Here is a 25,186-nt window from a genome sequence, read left to right on the forward strand (position 1 = left end):
TTTTGTTCTCGTTTTTTTTTTTTTTAACAATGTACCTTTAAAAATGGACCAATGAGCTTCCTTCATCATATTTTTGTCCTCAGCTTCGAGCCAGAGGATATTTATCAAAGGAAGAAGGAACAGTACATTTAAAAAGGAAGAGTCCTAGGGCTGGCCTGGTGGCGCAGCAGTTAAGTTCGCAAGTTCTGCTTCTTGGCGGCCTGGTGTTCACTGGTTCAGATCCCGGGTGCGGATATGGCACCGCTTGGCAAGCCATGCTGTGGTAGGTGTCCCCTGTATAAAGTAGAGGAAGATGGGCACGGATGTTAGCTCAGGGCCAGGCTTCCTCAGCAAAAAGAGGAGGATTGGCAGCAGTTAGCTCAGGGCTAATCCCGCCCCTGGCAAAAAAAAGAAGAGTCCTCAGGAGTAAAGTTCCTCAGAACTAACTGGAGACTCAGGGTGCTCAGTGGAGAAGGCTGGGCAGCCCTGTGAGCCTGCTGGAGAGGGGCCTTCCACACAAACCAGCCGAAGCTGCCCCGCTGGATTGCTGTTTCGCTCATGAAGACCTGAGCCAATCGAGTAAGTAACTGCTGTCTACTGAGTGCCTGCTATATGCTAGGAAAACGGTTTTAAATTTATATTTCTAAGCAGGAGACTTTTAAAAAATGAAATATTACACTGAATTTCGATATATAAATGGTAGGTGGAGCTGGCTGGACTAAAGTGAGGGAAATGGAGGGCGGATAGTGGGAAAGAGAAAGCATCTCTGTGACTGGACTATTTCATTCATTCATTCAACATGTACTCCCATTTGGAGATTCTTTTTCCAGAATCCTTTAGCAAACCTGAAGTGCCTTGTGTTCAGTTTCAACAAATCAATGTTCTCATACACGGAATGTGAAAGGACTTTGTAAAGGTCTTTCTCTGCCTGCCTGCTCTTGACCTGGGCCCATGAGGCCAGTTCAAGACCGTGGACAGTTACACATGTTATATACTGCACAAGGACATTACATTTAAAGGGGTAAATTTCACATGTATATTTATCAGGACAGCTTTCTGGCAGATGGAAGTACGGGCTTGTACTAACAGGGTCTAACGTATTATGACAATTTTCCTGACAAATAGAATATAGTTCCTTGAGGAAGATGTGCCTTTTCCCACCAGCATAAAGGTGCTGTGCCACACCCAGTTGGTGCACCTCCCCAGATGTGCTTGTCCTGACTCCTGGGCCCCAGCTGCTTGCTCCAGGAACAGCCCCACTTGCCACACCTCCGCCGGACACTGCCGCCCGCCTCAGCCTCAGGCATGGCGGCCACCACATCCACTGTGGTGGGCTTGAAGCCCTAGCTCCCCTGTGCGAGCAGATCCAGAGGCTCTGACCCCTGGGGGCTAACCAGAGAGGCCGGGTCTCTCACACCCGCACACGCACGGGCAGGGGGCGTGAGCGGTTAATGCCCTGGGGAGTGCACCTGGACCAGTGAGGGTCAGGAGATGGGAAATTGCTCACTCATTTTCACACGCGCAGTGGCTAGCCCAGGAGCAATGGTCCCACACAGCCTCTCCAGAGTGACCTGTGTACACTGCTCTCTTCCTGGGGGGGGGGGGCGGGGGGAGGGCTGGCCACTTTGAATTGTACCTCCTTTTATTTGCTTTCCCTCCTTCCCTGCCTCAGGGTCCTTTCTCCTCCCCCGACGCCCTGGGCTGTTGTCTGGGGAACCTGGGCGGAAGCTGGCATGCTGGGCCAATCGCTTCCCTGGGCCGCTGCACTTACAAATACACATAGAAACACACATCAGATTCCAATGTGGGGAAAAGCAGTTTGGGTCTTTACGGAAGTGTTTTTGAGGCTATGTCAAGAGAAGAGAGTTTGCCCCACATACCACATGGAAAACCTCCTAAAACCCCAGTTTCGATCTACCTTTCCCCCAAAGTCCCATGCCCTGCTCTGGCGGCTCACGTTTCCCTCTGATATCTCCGGACCCTCCACACCCTTCCCCGCAGCCTTCCTACCATTCAACTGCAGATCGATCACTTTCCTCTCCCTTCCCGGGCTCTCCCTTCATCGCACACGTTTCCCATTTAAATTACCCCTTCCCGCGTACCTCCAGGAAAGGCTGGTGCACAACCAAACAAAGGGTCAGTCTCCTAGCAGGGAGACAGGGGGCTGTGACGGGTCAGAACTGTACCCCAGGTGTAAATCACCTAACGCTGTTCTCACTTTTGTTGTCCATCCACACCTTCTTACCACATTTGACCTTGAGACCAATGGCGTGTTTTGAAAAGAGGGCTGGCGAGGTGCAAGGGGGCAGTCCGTGGCCGTGCACACCCCGCTGGCGCAGCCTGGCCCTCTGGGCACAAGGGGCCCTTGCAGGGGCGGCTCTCTCCCTGCTGTCGGCCCTCCCAGCCCAGGTCTCGTCCCCTGCACACAGGACGTCTGGTGCCCTCCCCCATCCCACAGCTTCACCTGAAGCTCAGAGAGGAAGGAAGGGACTGGGGCATCTGGGGGACGTGAGGCGGTCTTCCGGCTTAAGGACAGACACGGCCCATGGCCAGAAGCAGCCAGTCCGAGTCACGAGTCACGCTGAGCTGGCCGTGACTCAGCGGCGGGCGGGCGGCGCCCTGGCGGCCACACTTGAAGCCTGCAGCCGGGTAGATGTGCTCCTCAGCGCAGGGTTTCTCCGCTTCTCTGCAGAAGACAGGGCAGTCTCCGGGTAGGCTGCTCTCTTGAACAATAAGCAATCCTTTTCCTCCTAAAGTGGGGTTTCCCTCTGATACAACCGTATGCTCCCGCCAAGAGGAGGTGGGCGCTGCCCCTGGGGTACCCGGCGGGGAGGGGAACAAGCTGCCACGGAGAGGGTTGCCAGCACAGCGGGCTGCACAAGTGAGCGGGTTGCACAAGTCAGCGGGCACTCTGTGTTTTTTCCCCAACTGCCTCCTCTTTTGGGTCCCCCCTGAGCCGGCAAATGGGCCTCAGTGCAGTTTCTCCTGTGGGTTTGGTGAGTCAGGGCTGGCTCACACGCAAACACCACGCAGCAGCCCCGGTGACTGACGTGCTTCCAGGGACAAGAGGAGCCGTTCCCTCTGCCCCATCTCGGCGGGGCCCACAGCTCCCGAAGCCTCGCGGGTGCAGTTCACGTCAGTGAGAGAGAAGGCTCCACACGCCCCTTGTCTAGCAGAGGTGAGAGCACAACAAAGACCAAGACCCGAATCCTGTGGTGAACCCCGTGAGGCGGGGCGCAACCACGCCCAGCGGGAGGAGGCCCCGGCTGGACCAGCACCGGCCCTTTAGTCACAGTGGGCCTCACCATTTCCTTAGTGAGAAGGAACTGAAGACAGGTTCCAGAGCTTGCCCTATTTGGAACGTGTGGTTCATTGCGTGTAAGTAAACTCATACGATCTGATTCCATGGAATTGATTCAGCCATTTTAGAAAAATTATGCTGTTGTTTACATAAAGGCTGCAGTTTGCAAAAATGTAAGTATCCCTGGCTAGGGATACCAGAAACTCACCGGGCCCTACCTTTTAAATAGTTTATTATTAGTTTTAATTTTGAACAGAAAATAATTCATATATTCGGATAGCAAATCCATATAAAATGATAGACAGTAAGAGTTCTCTCTTCCACCCTGTCCCAGTCCCCATTGCCCATCTGCATAGATAGCCACTTTTACTATTTTCTTATGTATCCTCCCAGTGTTTCTTTATGCAAATTGAAACAAAAATAAATATATATATGCGGTAGTCAGAATAATGACCCCTAACGATGTCCATATCCTGATCCCCAGAACCTGTAAATATACTTCTTTACGTGGCAAAAGGGACTCTGCAGACGTGATTCGGTGAGGGATCTTGAGATGGGAAGATGGTCCTGGGTTATCCAGGTGGGCCCAGTGTCATCACAGGGGTCCTTATAGGAGGGAGGTGGGAGGGGCCAAGGACAGAGGAAAATAGAGAGGGATTGGGAGATGCTACACTGCTGACTTTGAAGATGGAGGAAGGGGCTACGAGCCAAGGAATGCAAGAGGCTTCTAGACGCTAGAAAAGACAAGGAAGTGGGTCCCCCTCCACCCTCCAGAAGGAACCTGCCCTGCCTACCCATTTCAGACTTCTGAACTCCAGAGCTAGCAGAAGATAAATTTGAATCGTTTGACACTGATGCGGGGTCGGTGAGCTGAGGAGTCGAAAGAAAGATTTCTTAGACTCTTAAGATCTGGCAGTAGTGCTCTTTTATTTAGAGAATAGAATAGCATGGGGACAGGACCCATGGGCAGTCAGAGCTTCTGCTGCCACCGCTTCTGCTGCCCCCGCTGGCATGGGGACAGGACCCATGGGCAGGTAGAGCTGGTTCGTGGGGACAGGACCCACGGGCAGTCAGAGCTCCTGCTGCTGCCCCGAGTTGAGGGTTAGGGCTAATTTTATAAGGCATGGGTACGTGAGTCATCTCTTCACAAGACAAAGGAAAGAACATGAAAAAAAAGTTAAAATGGTATCAGAGACAGGTGGGGTCTGGTCATTGGGTGATCCCATGACTTTTAGACAAGAATCAAATCGGATTAAGTAAAGGTCAGAAGCCACCACCCTAAATCAGTTACATGAGATTGCCAGACGGCAACCAACTTAAGTTCTTGCCTTCCCCATTAAGAGTTTCTAGCGATAAGGTCATCTCTCTTCTTCTTGGTACAGAGAGGGAGGCACCTTTTACAGATAGAGATTTACCTTACAAATGTAAATGTGTCCCAACAAGGGCAAGTTCCATTCCTCAGAGCCTCCTTCCCTGTCCCAGTTTATCAAAAGCAATCAGCCCCAAAACAATCCCGATGCCAAAGAGACATATCTTGGGGTGGCCAATTTCAGGTCCCTACAAGGTCAGCCCCCTTCCTTCACAAATGCAAACGTCTCTCAAAAGGGCAAGCAAAATTCCAGTCCTCGGAGCCTGCTTCTCATCTGTAGTTTTAAAAATAACCAGCCTAAAATCCTCATCAGACACCACTAGGTTTGTGGTCATTTGTGACAGAAACAACAGGAAACTAACACAACTTGTCTTCACTATTGTCTTAAACAAAAACTAGCACACCCTGGACAGGGCGTCCCAGGAGGCCTGGGCCGAAGGCTTTAATAGCTTCTGAAGTACAAATGCCACAAACTTACAAGCAACACGTTTGCAAGTTTTAATATTTGAATCTCTTTTACTCTTGTTTAGTTATGTGAATTTTAAGTAATACATTTTATTTTAATTTTGTTTCAGTATCTCTGAGTGAAGATAGCAAACACTGACTGAAACAAAAGCCTTAATTAAAATTTGTTATTCCAAATTCATGAAACTAAGTAAGTGAAGAAGAAATGTATACAATTTAGTTTCCAAATCATCCTTTTCTAAAGTTTATAGTGTTTGTACTTCTGACATTATTAAGGTTTAAAACTGCACTAAGACTTTCGGGGCACAGTGTTCGTTCTTTAGCACTTTGATTTTCGTCAGTCAGCAATATGTCCTAGACACTTCTCTGTGCACAAACATCAGCGCCTCCTAATTCCTCCTGCAGCTGCAGTGTCCTGCCATGTCGGTGTGCTACCGAAACCAAAGTGGGCTCCCTCCTGGCGAGTTAAATCAGACTGTCCGCCAGAAGCAGTTGTCTCACCAAGTGAAGTATATTTGTGGCAAATAGGAGACCATGCAGAATCATTTCAAAAGTCATGGCATCCTCGAACAAAGGGAAGCAGCGACATTTATTTTGCATGGGGAATGAATATGCATAAGGGAGAGGTGGGGATTCGATGGCATAGGCTCAGTTGTGTTACCGCACCAGGTTTGTTTTTGCCCGCCGCCCAGAAAGCCAAACAGCAAGACAACGAGATTGCAGCAGACAGAGGGTTTAATCACAAGGCAGCCACGTGAGGAAGCGAGAGCAGGAGCCTCAAATCCGCTTCCCTGGAAACAGGGACTCAGGGATATCTATGGGATGGGGGCAAGGTGGTCTGAAATGCGGAGAGAGGTGATTGGAGGTGAGGAGAGGTGAGGGAATTGATGATCTGCTCAAGCATTGTCAGACTTCATGCCTCTTCACAGGACGTGTGCTCACAAAATGGCGGTGTTAGCATGATCTGAGGGTGGAGTTTTTAGCCTCTTGACAACAGAAGGTTGCCTATTGACATCCGCAGGCCCAGTTGATGAGTTGGTGGTCTAAACCGGCCTGGAGTAGACAAGGGGTTCTAATTCCTGAAGAACAGCTCACACACCCGTTACCATTGTGACCTAGGCTCCAGGGAGATGTTGTCTAGTTGTCTATAGGAGCTTAGCGGGAGTCAGGTAGCATATTGCCCAAGCAGCATAGTTAAGGATGAGTGGGTTAAACAGCTAAAAGCTGTAATCAGTGATTGCAAAAAGGAAAAAAAACTTTAGTTCCTAGCTACTTAATCATCACTGGCTAACTCTCTGCTGGTTTCAGTTGGAAAACATGCTTCCACATACACTGCAGGTTACAGTAATAAGGCCTCAGCTCCTCCTGGAGGGATCTTAGCATTAAAAATAAGGCAAAGGTCATAGGCGTGGCTTACGTGGTGAGGCTGGGTCTGGTTCAGGGTGGTTGGTGATTGCATCTCCTTAACATAACAAGAGGAAAGAAAACAATTTGAAACAACAATTAAATGCTTCCAAAACCACCCTTGACTTCCTCCGGGCAACTAGTCAGTGCCAAAATCCTTCTAGTTTTTATCCTGCTCCTCACAGGTTGAAGGTCCATCTTCTGTAACTGCTTCCTGCTGAGCATGGGCGTTGTCATAGGGACCAGTAGAGGAGCAGAATTTACAGCTAGTCTCAAATAGGTTTGTGGGTCACCACAGGCAAAGCCCCGAGTTGTTCACAGCAACCACCTGTAATTTAATAGCCTCAATGCATTTAGTACAATATGTTTAGTATATGCTTAGGATCTGGGCATACTTGTCTCCTCCCTCCAGATTCCACCAGCTCTTTTGTAGTCTAGATACTGGGTTGCCCATCCTTCTCTGATGGACCTAGTCTTGCTGCCCAGGAACGTGCAAACTTCTTGGAAGCACAGCGTGCCTAAATGGTATAGGGTTGGTTAGGATCCAGGGCAGAGCCTGGAGTGGATAACCAGTCATTCAAAGGTTGACAGTGATGAGGATTATTTTGGGCTGGTTACTTTTAAAAACTGCAGACGGAAAGGAGGCTCTGAGGAGTAGAATTTACTTACCCTTTGTTAAGAGACATTTACATTGTAAAGGAACTCTCCATCTGTAAAGGTGTCTCCCTCTCTGTACCAGGAAGAAGGGGGGATGACCTTACCTCTAGAAATTCTTAATCAATGCCAAAGGCAAGGACTTAAATCTGCATTTTGTTTACTGTACTTGTGTGGTAATCTCCCATAATTGATTCCCCCTCCACCCCCAACATCCTCCTTTGTCTCTAGCTGAAAATAATATTTAAGGTGATGGCTTCAGCCATTTACTTAATCCGGTTTGATTCTTATCTAAAAGTTATAGGACCACTCAATAACCAGACCCCACCTGCACTGATACCATTTTAACAACCTTTTTTATATATTCTTTCCTTTGTCTTGTAAAGAGAGAACTCACATACCTATGCCTTAAATTTAGCCCTACCCTCGACCCATGTTTGCAGCAGCAGCTCTGACTGCCCATGGGTCCTGTCCCCATGCCTGCAGCAGCTCTTTCTGCCCATGGGTCCTGGCCCCATGCTATTCCACGCTATTCTCTGAATAAAAGAGCACTACTGCCAGACCTTGAGAGTCCAAGAAATCTTTCTTTCGACTCATCAGCTCACTGACCCCACATCAGCAGGTGGTTGGGATTTACTTATCTGTATAGTGTCACTGAAACAACAGTTTCAAATCAGAGAGTGGTTTGCAGGCAAATTTGGAGTTATCAGTTGTCTGTGATGATCTCTCGTGATGTTCAGGCGTGGGTGCCTTTTCTACTCTTGTGTGGTGGGTCCAAGGAGTGACTACTTCTAATTTTAGGGAAGAGTGAGTGGTTAAACACCAAGTGAGGCCCTAACCAAATAGGATTTAGCGGATCTTGGGGTTAACAGCTTTTCCAAGTTTTAAGACAGCATGAACACTCTTATGTAGCCCCCAAGCTGTTGGTTTTGGGGCCCAAATCTTCCCTTGTTGGTTTATTGTCCAGTCTTTCACTATTGGGGACCACTGGTAACCCTGTGTAGTGGCTTCCCTTACTTCCTCAGGGAAATATACTGGTGTAAATTCATAGAAGGATAGAGTGGGAATTAATGGTAATTGGAGAAGCTCTCCTGGTATAGTGGCCCTTTTTGCAGCTGCATGTGCCAAGTTATTCTCTTTTGTGGCCTCTCATTCCCCACTTTGATGGCCTTTACAATGGACCACAGATACGTCCTTGGGACCCTGTACCATTTCTAGCAGTTTAACGATCTCTGGCCCATGTTTAATTTCTTTATTGCTGCTGTTAAGAAGTCCTCTTTCTTTCCAAATGGCTCTGTGAGAGTGAATTACAGAGAAAGCATACTTAGAGTCTGTGTATATTGTTATTATATCTTACATTAGCAAGTTTTTAAGCCTGTTGAAAGCTTGGTCACATAGCTCATCCCCTTCAAAGGGGTCCGTTTCTGGCCCCTGTAGTTTATCATAGAGAGGCTTAGCAATTAATCCAAAGTTAGGGATCCACATGCAGCAAAAGCCAGCCATCTCCAAGAATCCTCGTAGCTGCCTATGAGCTTTTGGTGAAGCAAATTGACATATTACCAATTCCCTCTCTAGGGAAAGGCTGCATTGTCCTCTTGAAATAATGAACCCCAAATACTTTACAATCTCTTTAGATATTTGTGCCTTCCCTTTAGACACTTTATATCCCTTACTGGCTAAGAAGTTTAGATATTTAACTCAATTCTGACACTATCTACCTGGGGATAGAATCATGTCTCACAGGTGTGGGGGACTGGAAATGGCCACCCCAAGATATGTCTCTTTGGCATGAGGATTATTTTGGGCTGGTTACTTTTTAAATAGCTACAGACAGGAGAGAAATCCTGAGAAGCAGAAGTTACCCTTTGTTAATAGATATTAACATTTGTAAAGGAAATCTCCATCTGCAAAGGTGTCTCCCTCTCTGTACAGGAAGAAGGGGATGACCTTGTCTCTAGAAACTCTTATTAATGCGGAAGGCAAGGACTTAAATCTGCATAATAACCTTACCCATGTTTACTCTGCTTTTCTGGTAATCTCCCATAACTGACTCCCCTCACCCCCAACATCCTCCTTTGTCTTTAGCTGAGGGTGGTATTTAAGGTGAGAGCTTCTGCCATTAGGCGAGTTGCTCAGTTTGCCTGAGCCTCTCCCATGTATACATGTTATAAAGGTTTGTTTAATTTTCTCCTGTTATCTGTCTCATGTGAATTTAATTCGTTCTCTGCCAGAAGGACCCAGAGCGGGTAGAGGAAATGTCTTCCCCTCCTACACAGATTAAGGATTCAGTCCCACAGGATTATCCTTCAGCTTCCAGTTTAGATGCCAATTGAAAGTCCAGGTTGTCACCTGTGCATCTGACCAACCAGCCACAGACAAGAGGTTACCACAATCCCCTCCTTTGGTTTGATTACTTTGATAGAGGGGCTCACAGGACTCAGGAAAACATTTTACTTAGCCAGATGGAAGAGATGCATAAAGCAAAATACGTGGGGAAGGGACTGGAGCTCCCAGATCCTGTCTGGGTATGCTGCTCTTTCCCAATCTCCACGTGTCCACCAACCCAGAAGCTCTCCGAACCCCATCCTTTTGGGTTTTAATGGCATAGTTTTTGGGTTTTATATAGGCATAGTTTATTAGATCACTGGATGTAGGCAATTGAACTCAATCTTCAGCCCCTCTCTCCACCTCCCCAAGGTGTGGGGAGGGGGATGGGGCTAAAGCTCCAACCCTCAAATCACACAATTGGTTTCCCTGGCAACCAGCCCCCACCCTTAGGGGTTTTCCAAAACTTACCTTTCTGACATAAATTCAGGTGGGGTTGAAAGGGGCTTGTTAGGAATAACACAAGACAAACCATTTCACCTTTATTGCTCTGGAGTTATTTCAGGAACTGAGGGCTAAAGTAATTATTATAACAAAAGATGCCCCTATGGCTCTTATATGGGACATTACAAGAGTTTTAGGAGCTCTGTGCCAGAAACAAATGAAGATACTTACTGTTATAACTCCAGGAGCGAGCGTACAGCATTGACAGCACTAAGGTCTTGAACAAATCTATATTCCCCGGTTCTAAAAGACTATTGATTACAGGAAAGGTTCCTCTTTGTGGCTTCTGGTTCCAAGGGGTTTTGTTTTACCCTGGGGCCAGTGATCTACCCGCTTCAATTTTACCTTTATTGGCGTGGCACTGGCTGCTCATTCCACCTGTCCCTGTGACCATAATTCCGAGTTAGCTTGGGTTAAAACATTTAGGAGAATCTCTTCCTTCTCAAGTGCTGGTGTATCCTTTAAGAGGGCCATAAGCTCACCTCCCCAACTTTTGGGGACTTGGATCTCTATTTTATCTTGTTCCCAGCCTGTTGAGGCCCCTAACTTAGAAAGCATGTCCCTCCCTAGAAGGAGAGTGGAACGGGGCATTTGGTACACACAGTAAGGAGTGCTTCAACAGTTTTGATCCTATTTCACAGGTCCAGGGCTCCAGAAATCTTTGGGTGTCTCCTTTTCCTGAGACCTCTTTCAGTTCACACTTTCCTTCAGAAAGGTTTCCCTTTGGGACATTCAACACCGAGAGCATGGCTCCACTAAGGAGCAAAGATTCAATCTGCTCTCCTCCTCCTGTCAAGGTCACCCAGGCCTCCTGGAGCCAACTGGGGAGCACCACAGCCCCATCACATCTCATCTGTAGTCAAGGGAAGCTGCCACAGCTCAGTCTTGTTCAATCCCTTCCCTCTCTGGGGACGGTTCAGACAATCCTGCCACCAATGCACTTCCTGTAGGCAGTATGCACACCGATTAGCCTCAAACGTTGTTGGTGGTTTTCTGGTCCCTTGATGGGCACCAGGGTCACTCAACCATGGCATATTCCTTCTCTCGCTCTGGTTACCTTGAGTAGACTGGAGGGCCACAGCAAGCAGGATGGCTTGCCTTTTCATCTTCCTGTCTTCCTTTTCATCCTCAGCTTCATCTTGGTCATGAAGCACCCTAAATGCAGCCTCTTGTAGTTGTGCAGGACTGATATCGAGACCTATAGCCAACTTTTGGAGTTTCCTATGGATGTCTGGAGAACTTTCATATACTGATGCCAGCCCTGATATCAGTTCCCCTACATTAAACGCAGCATATGTGAGGTTACAACTAAAGCACTCTTTTCCCTGCTTACTCCCTGGCTCCAGAATCCACCATCCACCAAAAGACAAACAACCAAGGTCGCCCACCTGCAATTCCCTGATCATCCTCCTCCCTGCAAGCAGTGTCCCAAGGCTGAATGCAGGCTGGTGGGGAAGCTCCAAGCAGCAAGGTCACTGACTCACCCCCACCCCATCTACAAGCAGCCACACTCCTCACAAACCTTTAAAAACCCTTCACCTCACCTCTTTTGGGGAGAGGAGATGAAATGAGACAAATTTGAGGCTCAATCTCGTCTCCTGGCTGATATCACCCACAACAAAAACCCTTTCATTGCCATAAGCCTGGCGTTCCAGTTTTTATTTGGCCCCTCTTGTGTGGTGGGTAAGGAACCTATGTTTGTAGGTGGTAACAATCTAGTGAGCCGGCCAGGAGGCTCTTGCCCATGGCTCTGTGGCCCCAGGCTGACTGGGACTTCCTGGAAAGCAGTCCAGCAGCTGCATAAGTGATCTGCCCTAGGGACTGTCCCCAGTACTTTCCGTCTGACCTGGCACCGCTGACCCTAGGTATGTTTTCTTATGGCAAGAAAACAGGTTCTAGATTTGTTTGTAATGTTTATTTGTTTGTTCTTCGTTCTGGTGAGTTGACAGACTCTGAAATAGGGTAAGTCACCTTGGAGACACCGTGAACTTCCTTCCCCTCCTCTGGGGTCCCTTCCATTCATGGAGGGGCCATCTGGGGTCCTTTTCTTCCACGGAGGGACCATCTGGGGTCCTTTCTGCTCTAGGAGGGTCCATCTGGGTGTGCATTCAGAGTGGGAACAGTTATAGGACTTTCTACCCTCAATCTGGGAACCAGTTCACTAGTGTCTGGCTTTTCTGTGTCTGGATATATGTGTCTGTCTGTGTGTATCAGAATGGGAAACATGCTGTCTGTCCGCAAGCAGAGCCCATTGGGGCTAATTCTGAGTAGATGGTCTAATTATAGTCATAAGCCAATGTCTAAAGAGGGATGATTTTCTTTTTTCCTTTTTTATTGAGTTCACAATAGTTTATATCAATGTGAGATTTCAGTTGTACATTATTTCTTGACTGTCACCACATGAGTGCTCCCCTTCACCCCCTGTGCCCACCCCCCACTCCATTTCCCTTAATAACCACTGAACTGTTTTCTTTGCCCTTGTGCTTGTTCATATTCCACATATAAATGAAATCATCTGGTGTTTGTCTTTCTCAGTCTGGTTTATTTATTTATTTATTTATTTATTTTTATTGAGTTTATGATAGTTTACAACCTTGTGAAATTTCAGTTGTACATTATTGTTTGTCAGTCATGTTGCAGATGCACCCCTTCACCCTTTGTGCCCACCCCCACCCCACCTTTCCCCTGGTAGCCACTAATCTGTTCTCTTTGTGCACATGTTTAAATTCCTCATATGAGTGGAGTCATACAGAGATTGTCCTTCTCTATCTGGCTTATTTCACTTAACATAATTCCCTCAAGGTCCATCCATGTTGTTGTGAATGGGATGATTTTATCCTTTTTTATGGCTGAGTAGTATTCCATTGTATATATATACCATATCTTCTTTATCCAGTCATCAGTTGATGGGCACTTAGGTTGCTGCCACATCTTAGCTATTGTAAATAATGCTGCAATGAACATAGGGATGCATGGGACTTTTGGAATTGCTGATTTCAAGTTCTTTGGATAGATACCCAGTAGTGGGATGGCTGGGTCATATGGTATTTCTATTTTTAATTTTTTGAGAATTCTCCATACTGTGTTCCATAGTGGCCGCACAGTCTGGCTTATTTTGCTTAGTATAATACCCTCCAGATCCTTCCATGTTGTTGCAAATGGGATGAATTTGTCTTTTTTTCTGGCTGAGTAGTATTCTATTGTATATATATACCACATCTTCTTTATCCAATCATCAGTCGATGGGCACTTGGGCTGCTTCCATGTCTTGGCTATTGTGAATAATGCTGCAATGAACATAGGGGTGCATATGTAACTTTGGATTGTTGATTTCAAGTTGTTTGGGCAGATACCCAGCAGTGGAATAGCTGGGTCATATGGTATTTCTCTTTTTAGTTTTTTGAGAAATCTCCGTACTGTTTTCCATAGTGGCTGCACCAATTTGCATTCCCACCAGCAGTGGATGAGGGTTCCCTTTTCCCCACACCCTCTGCAACTATTGTTATTTTTAGTCTTAGTGATTATAGCCATTTTAACAGGTGTAAGGTGGTATCTTAGTGTAGTTCTGATTTGAATTTCTCTGATGATTAGTGATGTCGAACATCTTTTCATGTGGTTATTGGCCATCTGTATATCTTTGGGAAAACTTCTATTCATATAGTCTGCCTATTTTTTGATCAGCCTTTTTTTTATCATTGAGTTGTATGAGTTCCTTATATATTATGGACATTAACCCCTTGTCAGATATACAATTTGCAAATATTGTCTCCCAATTGGTCAGTTGTCTCTTTGTTTTAATTCTGGTTTCTTTTTCCTCGCAGAAGCTCTTTAGTCTCATGAACTCCCACTTGTTTGTTTTTTCTTTTGTTTCCCTTGTCTGAGAAGACATGGTATTCAAAAAGATCCTTTTTAGTTCGATGTCAAAGAGTGTACTACCTGTATCATCTTCCAGGAGTCTTATGGTTTTAGGACTTATCTTCAAGTCTTTGATCCATTTTGAGTTTATTTTTGTGTATGGCATGAGATAATGGTCTACCTTCATTCTATTGCATGTGGGTGTCCAGTTTTCCCAACACCATTTACTGAAGAGACTATCTTTTCTCCATTGTATGTTCTTGGCACCTTTGTTGAAGATTAGTTGTCCATACATATACGGTTTTATTTCTGGGCTTTCAGTTCTGTTCCATTGATCTGTGTGCCTGTTTTTTTTACCAGGACCATGCCGTTTTGATCACTATGGCTTTGTAGCACACTTTGAAGCCAGGGATTGTGATGCTTCCAGCTTTGTTCTTTTTTCTCAGGATTGCTTTAGCAATTCAAGGTCTTTGGTTGCCCCATACGAATTTTAGGATTCTTTGTTCTATTTCCATGAAGAATGTCATTGGAATTCTGATTGGGATTGCATTGAATCTGGAGATTGCTTTGGGTAGTATGAACATTTTAACTATGTTTATTCTAATCCATGAGCATCGAATCTCTTTCCATCTCTTTATGTCATTATCAATTTATTTCAGTAATGTCTTATAGTTTTAATTGTATGAGTCCTTCACCTCCTTGGTTACATTTATTCCTAGGTGCTTTATGTTTTTTGTTGTGGTTGTAAATAGAATTGTATTCTTGAGTTCTCCTTCTGTAAGTTTGTTATTAGAGTATAGAAAAGCAATTGATACTTGTAAGTTGATTTTGTACCCTGCAACTTTAATTAATTTTTGTACCCTGCAAAAATAATTGTTAATTATGTCTATTAGTTTTCTGATGGATTCTTTGGGGTTTTCTTTATATAAGATCATGTCATCTGCAAACAGCGAGAGTTTCACTTCTTCCCTTCCTATTTGGATTCCTTTTATCCCTTTCTCTTGCCTAATTGCTCTGGCCAAAACCTCCAGTACTATGTTGAATAAGAGTGGTGATAGTGGGCATCCTTGTCTTGTTCCTGTTCTCAGGGGGATGGGTTCAGTTTTTTCCCACTGAGTATGATGTTGACTGTGGGTTTGTCATATATGGCCTTTATTATGTTGAGGTAATTTCCTTCTATCCCCATTTTGTTAAGAGTTTTTATCGTAAATGGCTGTTGAATCTTGTCAAATGCTTTCTCTGCATCTATTGAGATGGTCATGTTGTTTTTATTCCTCAATTTGTTGATGTGGTGTATCCACATTGATTGATTTGCAGATGTTGGGCCATCCCTGTGTCCCTGGTGTAAATCCTACTTGATCATGATATATGATCCTTTTGATGTATTGCTGAATTCAGGTTGCCAAAATTTTGTTGAGGATTTTTGCATCTACGTTCATCAGCGATATTGGCCTGTAGTTCTCCTTTTTTGTGCTGTCCTTGTCACGCTTTGATATCAGAGTGATGTTGACTTTGTAGAATGTGTTAGGAAGTGTTCCGTCTTCCCTAATTTTTTGGAATAGCTTGAGAAAGATAAGTATTAAATCCTCTCTGAAACTTTGGTAGAATTCCCCAGGGAAGCTGTCTGTTCCTGGGGTTTTATTCTTTGGGATGATTTGATTACTGTTTCAATCTCTTTCCTTGTGATTGGTCTATTCAGATTATCTATTTCTTCTTGATTCAGCCTTAGGAGGTTGAAAGAGTCTAAGAATTTATCCATTTCCTCTAGGTTATCCATTTTGTTGGCATATAGTTTTTTGTAGTATTCTCTTATAATCCATTGTATTTTGCGGTGTCCTCTTTCATTTGCAATTTTGTTTATTTGAGCTTTCTCTCTTTTTTCTTTGTCAGTCTGGCTAGAGGTTTGTCAATTTTATTTATCTTCTCAAGGAACCAGCCCTTTGTTTCATTGATCCTTTCTACTGCCTTTTTTGTTTCAATAGTGTTTATTTCTGCTCTGATTTTTATTATTTCTCTCCTTCTGCTAACTTTGGGCTTTGTTTGTTCTTCTTTTTCTAATTCCGTTAGGTATAATTTGAGATTGCTTATTTGGAATTTTTCTTGTTTGTCAAGGTGTGCCTGAATTGCGATGAATTTCCCTCTTAATACAGCTTTTGCTGCATTCCATGTGAGTTGGTATTTTATGTTTTCATTTTCATTTGTCTCCAGATATTTTTTGATTTCTCCTTTATTTTCTTCAATGATCCATTGTTTGTTCAATAGCTTGTTGTTTAGTCTCCACATCTGTCCCTTTCTCAGCTTTTTTCTTGTAATCAATTTCTAGCTTTATATCATTGTGATCAGGAAAGATACTGTTATTATATCAATTTTCTTAAATTTATTGAGGGTTGATTTGTTTCCCAACATATGGTCTACCCTTGAGAATGTTCTGTGCGTACTTGAGTAGAATGTACGTTTCCTGATCTTTTTGGATGGAGGGTTCTATATATGTCTATTAAGTCCAACTGGTCTAGCTTTTCATTTAATTCCACTGTTTCCTTGTTGATTTTCTGTCTGGATGATCTATCCATTGATGTGAGTGGGGTGTTGAGGTCCTCTACTATTATTGTGTTATTATTAATATTTCTTTTTAGGTTTGTTAATACTTGCTTTATGAACTTTGGTGCTCCTGTGTTCAGTGCCTAGATATTTATAAGTGCTATTTCTTGATGGAGGGTCCCTTTGATCATTATGTACTGCCCCTCTTTGTCTGTCTACCTGTCTTATCTCAAAGTCTACTTTGTCTGATATAACTATTGTGACACCTGCTTTCTTTTATTTGCCATTAGCTTGGAGTATCATCTTCCATCCCTTCACTCTGAGCCTGTGTTTGTCATTGGAGCTAAGATGTGTTTCCTGGAGGCAGCATATTGTTGGGTCTTATTCTTTAATCCATCTCTTCACTCTGTCTTTTTATTGGAGAATTCAATCCATTTATGTTTAGGGTGATTATTGATGTATGGGGGCTTAATGCTGCCATTTTGTCACTTGTTTTCTGGTTCTCCTGCATTTCCTTTGTTTCTCGTCCTGTGTGTTTTTGTCTACCCATTGAATTATGTAGTTTTTTATGATGTGTTTCTTTGTTTTCTCCTTATTTATTATTTGTGTCTCTGTTCTGCTTTTTTGTATAATGGTTACCATGAGGTTTGTATGCAGAATCTCGTGTAGAAGATAGTCCATTTTCTGATGACTTCTTATTTCCTTAGTCTAAACCAAACCAGTTCCTTTCCTCCTCCCCTCCTAAGTTGTTTTTCTCACATCTATTCCATCTTGTGTTGTGAATTTGTGGTTAAAACGACAAGATTATCTTTGTTTTTGGTGTTTTCCTTCCCTTCGTCTTTAATGCTATACTTGAGTATTTGCTGTCCTGTCCTGATTCTGTCTACCTCTTCATCTCCTTACTCCATGCTTTGTGACCCCTTTCTCCCTTTTTTTCACGTATTAGGGCCTTCTTGAGGATTTCTTGTAGGAGGGGTCTCGTGGCTATGAACTCCCTTAGCATTTGTTTGGGAAAGTTTTTATTTCTACATCATATCTCAAGGATATTTTTGCTGGATAGAGTATTCTTGGCTGAAGATTTTTTTCTCTTAAGATTTGAATATGTCATTCCATTCTCTCCCAGCTTGTAAGATTTCTGACAAGAAATCCACTGAAAGCCTGATAGGGGTTCCTTTGTAGGTTATTTTCTTCTGCCTTGCTGTCCTTAGTATTCTTTCTTTGTCATTCATTTTTGCCAGTTTTACTACTATATGCCTTGCAGTAGGTCTTTTTACATTGACATATCTAGGAGATCTGGAATCCTCTTCCACACACGTTTCACTCTCTTTCCCTAGGTTTGAGATGTTCTCTGGTATTATTTCTTTGAATATACTTTCTGCTCCATTCTCCTTCTCTTCTCTTTCTTGAACACTTATAATTCTTATGTTGCATTTCCAAATTGAGTTGGATATTTCTTGGAGACTTTCTCCATTTATTTTTATTCTTAGTTGTCTCTCCTTCTCTGTCTGGAGTATTTCAACATGTCTATCTTCGATTATGCTGATTCGCTCCCCTATGATGTCTACTTGAGCATTCAGGGAATTTGTATTTTGTTTTATCTCTTCCATTGTGTCTGTCATCTCTAATATTTCTGATTAATTCTTCTTTATAGTTTCAATCTCTTTTGTGAAGTAGCTTCTGAACTTGTTGAATTGTTTCTCTACATTTTATTTCACCTCATTGAGTTTTTTGATGAAAGCTATTTTGAATTCATTGTCATTTACATATTTTTGTGTCCTCAGGACTGAATTCTGAGTACTTGTCATTTTCTCTCTGGTCTGGAGATTTGATATAATTTTTGATATTGCTAGAGGAGATGACTCAGATCTTATGCATCCTGATATTATTTGGTTGCAGTTACTGCCTATCACCACTGGGTGGGGGTCAAGAACTGTGTATGCTGCACCCTCTGCCTTTAGCCAAGATCCTAGGCTGTGGAGCAGGCACAGAGCAGGTGGGGGGAGGTGTGCTTTCTTTTGTATGCACTCTGGGCTTCCTCAGTCTGCTCTCACTATCTGCTCTCCTGGGGTGTTGGCTTGATGATGTCACCCCCAACGAAAGCTTTCCACCCAGTAGAGGTCTTCCTTGTAGGCTGCAGAGCTCCTTGGGGGTCCTTGAAGTTCCCAGGAACAAACCTCCCTTCCCCGACTCCTTCCCTCACGGATCCTCCTGTAGTCATGGATTGCAGTCTTTAGGGGAGGGAATGAAGGTCTCTCTTACCCCATTCCAGCTCCCCCAAGGGGGGCTCCAGCCTCTCTGCCCTGTGTCATATGGCTGCATGTCTCTCCAACGCTTTTGTGTTGTGTTAGGATGTCCTCTGTTGGAGTGTGGATGCCCCTTCTTGTTTCACGTTGGAGGGGAGAGAATCTCAGGAAAGTTCTCTCTGCAGTGATGCTGACTTCACTCTGGATGATTTTCTTCTGTATCACTGCATGGCCACCATGTTCTTTAAACTCCAGAGAGAAAATAGCCAAACAATGGATCCTTAAGGTGGAAAATTTTTAGAGAGCTCTAGTCATAAACAGCTGTTTTATTGGTACTTATGGAAAGACCAAATTAAAAGGAAAATAGAATGACTAGTATTAAAAACTTAAACTTGGGGTCTCAGCTTCTTCTAGTGGTTTTACAGATGCTAATGAAAACAGCAAATTAACAAAGAGAAATCAGAAAAGGAAGAGTCACAGGACTCATCCGAATAGGATGAAAATCTTTAGTCATTAAAAAGGAAAATGGGATAAATAGAACAGACATAAATAAAGTTAAAACAAAGCTTTTATTAAAACACTGCCTAAGGTTGGATAGGCTAAAGGGACCCCCCTATTTGCCCTCCAACATAAAAGGACATCAGACAAACCTGTTCTATTCACCCCAGTTTGAAAAAAATTTAAAAGGTCAAGAGACTGAAATCACAGTGAGAAAGCTGACCAACAATTGTTTGGGGCAATAGTTAGGCTGCATGGATTAACAAGACTATAAAAATTAAAGTGTTTAATCTAATATTATGTGAAGAGTTTATGGCAACTTTTCCTGAATATTTTTTTTGGAATAGATGTTATGCCTAGCTCAGAATGCTTCCCCTACACAACATTGTAGTACCGAAACTTGTTAATGGAATACTAATATGTTATATTTAAATGTATAAGAGTTGGTAAAGGTTAAGATAAAGTTTTGTAAAATTGGTACATTTAAATGGGCTTTATATAAAATAATTACATCTCTTTTGCCCAATTGTATTATAGATTATGTTGTGGGGATAAACATGCCTCACTAGGGGACATTTCCTCTGCCTGATATTTTAAGAGCATATAAATCAACCCTCAGACAATGTTAATTAAACATGCTAAAGTACATCTCACTTTAATATGGACAAAATGGGGCAATTTCAGTTTACCCAAACTGATGTATGCAATTGGAAAAAGCCAGCTACAACAATGGGAAGCCTGTTTTAATCTTTTGAGGCTTCTAAATGAAATCAGAAATACTTTACTGCCTCTTTAAGAGAAAATAATTAAATAATTAAACAAACCAGCAGCAGAAGCCAAATCTGCTGCTTTGCTCTCTTCTTTCACTGAGATTTGCCACTTCAACTCCTCCAAAATTCCTGATCTAAAATTAAGCAAGTAAAAATAAATAAACTTTTGAGACAATTTGGGATTGTAACAGCCATTCTGGGGAACCTCTGTTTAGAATGAGTCCAACTTAGATGTCACTATTAAAAGAGAGGATTCAAAATCTCTCGTAATGGAATGCAGTCTTTGATTAATATACAGAAATTTCTACAAGACAAAGTTATTTAACACGATATAAAATGATCTTTGGTAAGTAAAAGGCTATTTAAGTTTACTGGTTTGATTTAAAATAGACATGTCCCCAGAGTTATCAGCACTGGCCGTGATGCAGACATACAGCCTGGGTTTCCTGGTCGAATGAGCTCATGTTATCTCTGTTACAAAATTTATCAGCAACACTAATAACTTAGTATAACAGCTGATTTTGGTTAATGTCTCGTGAGGTTTTTATAGATGGACTAAATATAATTGTTGAGAACAGGTAAACTAAATAAATGTAAAAGGATAAATATTTTTTAAAAACTTTTTAACAATAATTATGTGTTATAATGTATGTACTTAAAACAACTTAAGATGATGTTAACTGCTTTGATGTCACATGAAGTTTTTAAGAGTAATCAAAACATAATTGTTAAAACTGGATAAGACTTCTTAAGTACAATAATTATGTTTTATGGTCTACGCACTTAAAAAACATCTTCCAAATTCTTTTTGGAAACAAACCTTAAAGCTTTACTAAGTTAAGTTAAATAATAACAGTTTATTGGGTACCTAGATCATTTCCACATAAGATGAAATATTCAAAGTTGATTACTAGGCATAGATTTGTCTGCCTTTGGTTTCTTGTCTCAAAGAAACTAAAGGGTGCTTAGGTTTATTGATAAACATGTTTTATGTATGGTGAGGAATTTTCTGTAAGAAAACATATATTTATAAAAGGTCTGTGTACAAGAAAAGTAAAATGTATGTTTTCAGTAAAAGGTATAAAAAATAAATGTACTTTTACTTGTTGGACTTTAAAAAAAGATAAATTTGTCCTAAAGTACTAAAAGAAAACCTGGGAGAAATCCTACATATAAAAAAGTAAGTGACAAAAGGTTTATAAAAGTAAAACACTGAGGAGTTTTATGCCTGGTCAGGTTGTCTAAGATTAAAGTAAATCCAATTGAGTAAATAAGTTTTAAATGTCAAAAGTAAACTGGTACAAAATTAAATCTTGGTCTTCTCTTTCTTAAAAAGATAGCTTTCATAAACTTTTAGTCTGCTCATAGTAAAAAAAGATTATAAAATGTTTCTTTTTTGAGTTGTCTACCAGAAGGATAGGGATGTTATGTTTTGTCAAAATAAATTTCCTATATTCTTTTTTTTTAAAAGATTTTATTTTTTCCTTTTTATCCCCAAAGCCCCCCGGTACATAGTTGCATATTCTTTGTTGTGGGTCCTTCTAGTTGTGGCATGTGGGATGCTGTCTCAGCGTGGTTTGATGAGCAGTGCCATGTCCGTGCCCCGGATTCGAACCAACAAAACACTGGGCTGCCTGCAGCGGAGCGCATGAACTTAACCACTCAGCCATGGGGCCAGCCCCCCTATATTCTTTTTATCAGGTCCTTAATCACAGATGCTACGGTTTTTCTTACAACTATTTGATTCTCTGCATTCACCTAAAGTTCTTTAACTGTCACCATGATTAAAGGGATAATTAACCATTGCTCCATGGGGACCTATAATATTATATGGGCAAATGTTATTGATATAAATGTTTAAAAATTGTATAAATTTCCTGAAATTCTGATTGTCAGCCATGATTCTGGTTATTATCTCAAGGTGTTATATGTCACAAGAATGGTAAAGTGTCTTTGTTAATTGCCACTTTAAAATATTTTATTATTTACAGACGGTTGTTTTACTCTGATATCTTTGCAAATGAAACACATTTTCAGAGAAATTCATGGAAAGGACTCTGGCGCTTACTCTAGAGTACGTGTTTCTGATAAACTTCCAGATCATAAACTACACTGGGAAAAAAGTTACAGAACTCTAACAGAAAAACTGATGATCTCATAAAACTGCTGACAGAAGATTAAGATCAAGAACCAATTACATGGGACTGAATAAACTGATAGGGGTGATTATAATTTTTGTGACTTCTTCTTTAAAATATTGCTGACCTTTTCAATTGTTTTGTGTTTTGTTTTCTCAGATTTAAGAAAATCTTTTCCTCTTTTCTCTTATGCTAACTATGACTTTATAGCAATTTAATAAATTATACATTTGTAAACAGAATTAAGACATTTATCTTTTTCTCCCTGTCTGATCCCTCCAGAATTTAAAAACTCCTGATGAGTAAATATTCTTATTTTCATGGCTATATAGTTGTTTGCATAAGTTCAACAAGAATCTGTTCTTCTTATAACAAGACACAATTGGAAACACTAGTTATAATACCAAGGGTTTGACTGGAATATCATATTTGAAAAAAACATACAGGCTCAGATATGATCAGACAGGTTTTGAGGAAAAAAGGTTGACTTTCTGGAATAAAGCCACTTGGAAATATTGGCCTGGTACCTTGCTTATGGGTTGTCAGCAACCTAGTAAGGTTGAGTAAAGAATGTCACTCCCTCTGGGAGGTGCCAAGAACCCCAGGACATTTTGGGGACTTCAGAAGAGAGGAATTCACCCAAATCTGTAGGTGTTGCGAGTGATATCTTCTATTTTTTTTTTTTTTTGAGGAAGATTAACCCTGAGCTAACTGCTGCTAGTCCTCCTCTTTTTGCTGAGGACCCCAGCCGCCAAAGCGGAACATGTGAACTTAACTGCTGCACCACCAGGCCAGCCCCTGCAAGCGAAATCTGATGACAAGTTCTTGCTCTGGCTTTCCTGGTCTTGAGAGGCCCCTAAAGTTCAATCTGAGATTCCTTATAAAAGGTTCCAGCAAGGCAGGTTTAAAAGAGCCTATATGATTTGTTGTTTGTCTTGCTGTACTTATGTAAATAAGTGGGCCAGACTTATTAAAACTAGACTTATTTTGTAAACCAGTGGGTCTTAATTTGGCTATCTTTGGTAAAAATGAGGGTGATTTTAGAGAGAAAAGTTATGTTTCAATAAAAACTATAATACACATTTATAATTATTGGATTTTGGTTTTGTCAATTGTCTCTGAGGTTTTTGTTTTATATCTGTAAACTGAACTAGATCCTGAATTCTTCTCATCTCCTGAAATAATAAACCTGCAAACTAATGTATTCCATTTTTTCCACCATTTTCACTTGAAATCATTAAAAACTGAATCTGCACTTTTTCCTGAAGGCTTACAAACTGGAGCTGTACAACTTGGTATAAACTCAAGAGAGATTCATGTCTGCTGCCAGGTAAGCCACTCAAAAAAGCTACCTGAGTGCCTGATGACACCATCAGAAGCATTCAAACTGCAAAAGATGCTTTGACCTTGACGTGTCAGAATCTTGACTGACTGCTCCCTGGGCTCAGGAACTGATTTACAATTTGCTCCAACCATTAACCTTGTTTTTTCTTTTTGTTTCTCTAAAAATGCTTCTTATTAAATACCTGTTTACTTACTTATATGATACAGGCCTAACTTTGGGAGCCCACCTATATCGTCACCTTATTATAAGGCTGCTTCAGTGAGATGAAACAACCTACACCCCAATTCAGCAGGAAGTAGCTAGATTGGTCATCACCCCAAATCCCCCAAGATTGAGAAATGAATATAAATTTAGGGGGAATTGATGCTGGCCCTGATATCAGTTCCCCTACATTAAACCCAGCATATATGGGGTTAAAACCAGAGCACTCTTTTCTCTTCTTACTCCCCAGCTCCCTGGCTCCAGAATCCACTATCCACCATGGTGACAAACAGCCAAGGTTGCCCACCTGCAATTCCCTTATCATCCTCCTCGCTGCAAGCAGTGTCCCAAGGCTGAACACAAGCTGTTGGGGAAGCTCTGACCAGCAAGGCCATTGACTCCCCTCCTCCCCCCCCCCCCCCCCCCGCCCAGCTACAAGCAGCCACATTCCTCACAAACCTTTAAAACCCTTCACCTCCCATCTGTTGGAGAGACAAGATGAAACGAGACAAATTTGAGGGCTCATTCTCATCTCCTGGTTGATATCACCCAAAATAAAAACACTTTCCTTGCCATAAGCCTGGCGTTCCAGTTTTTATTTTGCTCGTCTTGGGTGGCGGGTAAGGAACCTATGTTTGCAGGTGGTAACAGTATGAAATAGGTATTAAGAACCACTGTACTGCCCTGGGCCTTGGGGTCCCAATTCGTACATCTCCTGAGGCAGTCCTTCTGCCTCTGGAAAAAAGCAGAGGGGTTTTCCTCAGCACCTTGTTGGACCTCTCTTAATTTAGACCAGTTAATGGGTGGCTGGCTTACTATTTTCGTGGCTTTCAAAGGCAGAGCTGAAAATATCCTAGCTTTTCTTGATCATCAGGATGATACTGAGCAATGGGCTCACTCTGCTCGCCGTGATCTGAGCCTATTAATTATGGGTTAGAGATCGAGAAAGGAAATTTTAATTCAATTAGCCAGTATAATTGGTAAGATGGCAGACTAATATCTCAAAAAAGAAACATTTTCTAGGGTTACAGAATCCTGAAGCCGTTATATAGGAAACACGGGCAGTGAGGAGGTGTCCGGGGATGTTGGTCTCTAGGCATGATGAGCTCCAGGCATCACATTGTTCCGTTTTTTCTGTCAGCTGTGATGGATAGCTTATCAGTGTGTTTCCTGCCTGAGATCAGCCTGTTCCTAGAGAGAGAAACTCATAGAACAAAGTTTTAATTTATCAAGGTATGGGGGAGTACATATATAAGCAGAGGCCATAAATCAGGAGAACACATGAATTCTTTAGAGTATGTGCAGAGCAGTGAGTAGTCACACAGAGGAGGGGCTGGGGCCATTTAGCATAACAAGATGGCCTCACTTATGCTCATTTACAAGCATCTTTGGGATTCCATGCTGGATCAGTCCCTGGCACACCTGTTCGGTCCTGGGTCATCTTCCTTATCTGTGGATGTCCAGTCCTGGGTCATCTTCCTTATCTGCTTGTTCTCTAGCTTTTAACAGAACAGATGACTTTCCCTTGGCAGTGAGGAGTGTAGTTAACAGGCTTGAATATCTGCCCAGGTTGGATCATGAGTGGAGAAGATTCCCT

At 42.6% G+C, this 25,186-nt stretch overlaps 1 protein-coding gene across 3 annotated transcripts; it reads left to right on the forward strand.

Moving 5' to 3' along the window:
• The first annotated feature begins 425 nt into the window (after nucleotides 1-425).
• On the forward strand, nucleotides 426-24,165 carry LOC123287054 (uncharacterized). Of its 3 annotated transcripts, XM_070513574.1 has the most exons (4): nucleotides 1,841-2,690; nucleotides 3,040-3,357; nucleotides 23,312-23,373; nucleotides 23,840-24,162. In XM_070513574.1, the coding sequence occupies exons 1-2, from the start codon at nucleotides 1,915-1,917 to the stop codon at nucleotides 3,266-3,268; spliced, it is 1,005 nt and encodes a 334-aa protein (XP_070369675.1). In that variant the 5' UTR covers nucleotides 1,841-1,914; the 3' UTR covers nucleotides 3,269-3,357; nucleotides 23,312-23,373; nucleotides 23,840-24,162. The 3 variants fall into 3 exon arrangements, 1 of the variants encoding a protein (XP_070369675.1); XR_006529974.2 differs by lacking the exons at nucleotides 1,841-2,690; nucleotides 3,040-3,357 and adding an exon at nucleotides 426-558; XR_006529965.2 differs by lacking the exons at nucleotides 1,841-2,690; nucleotides 3,040-3,357 and adding an exon at nucleotides 21,897-22,127 and having other exon boundaries at nucleotides 23,840-24,165.
• Nucleotides 24,166-25,186: the final 1,021 nt, after the last annotated feature.

The sequence above is a fragment of the Equus asinus genome, chromosome 7 (assembly GCF_041296235.1).
Source record: "Equus asinus isolate D_3611 breed Donkey chromosome 7, EquAss-T2T_v2, whole genome shotgun sequence".
Lineage (NCBI taxonomy): Eukaryota > Metazoa > Chordata > Mammalia > Perissodactyla > Equidae > Equus > Equus asinus.

Bases quoted from the DNA above. Each gene is read 5' to 3' on its own strand.
- LOC123287054 (XM_070513574.1), top strand. From the start codon at position 1,915: ATGCCCTGCTCTGGCGGCTCACGTTTCCCTCTGATATCTCCGGACCCT. The intron at 2,691-3,039 runs GTAGGCTGCTCT...ACGTGCTTCCAG, and splicing joins GAAGACAGGGCAGTCTCCGG to GGACAAGAGGAGCCGTTCCC.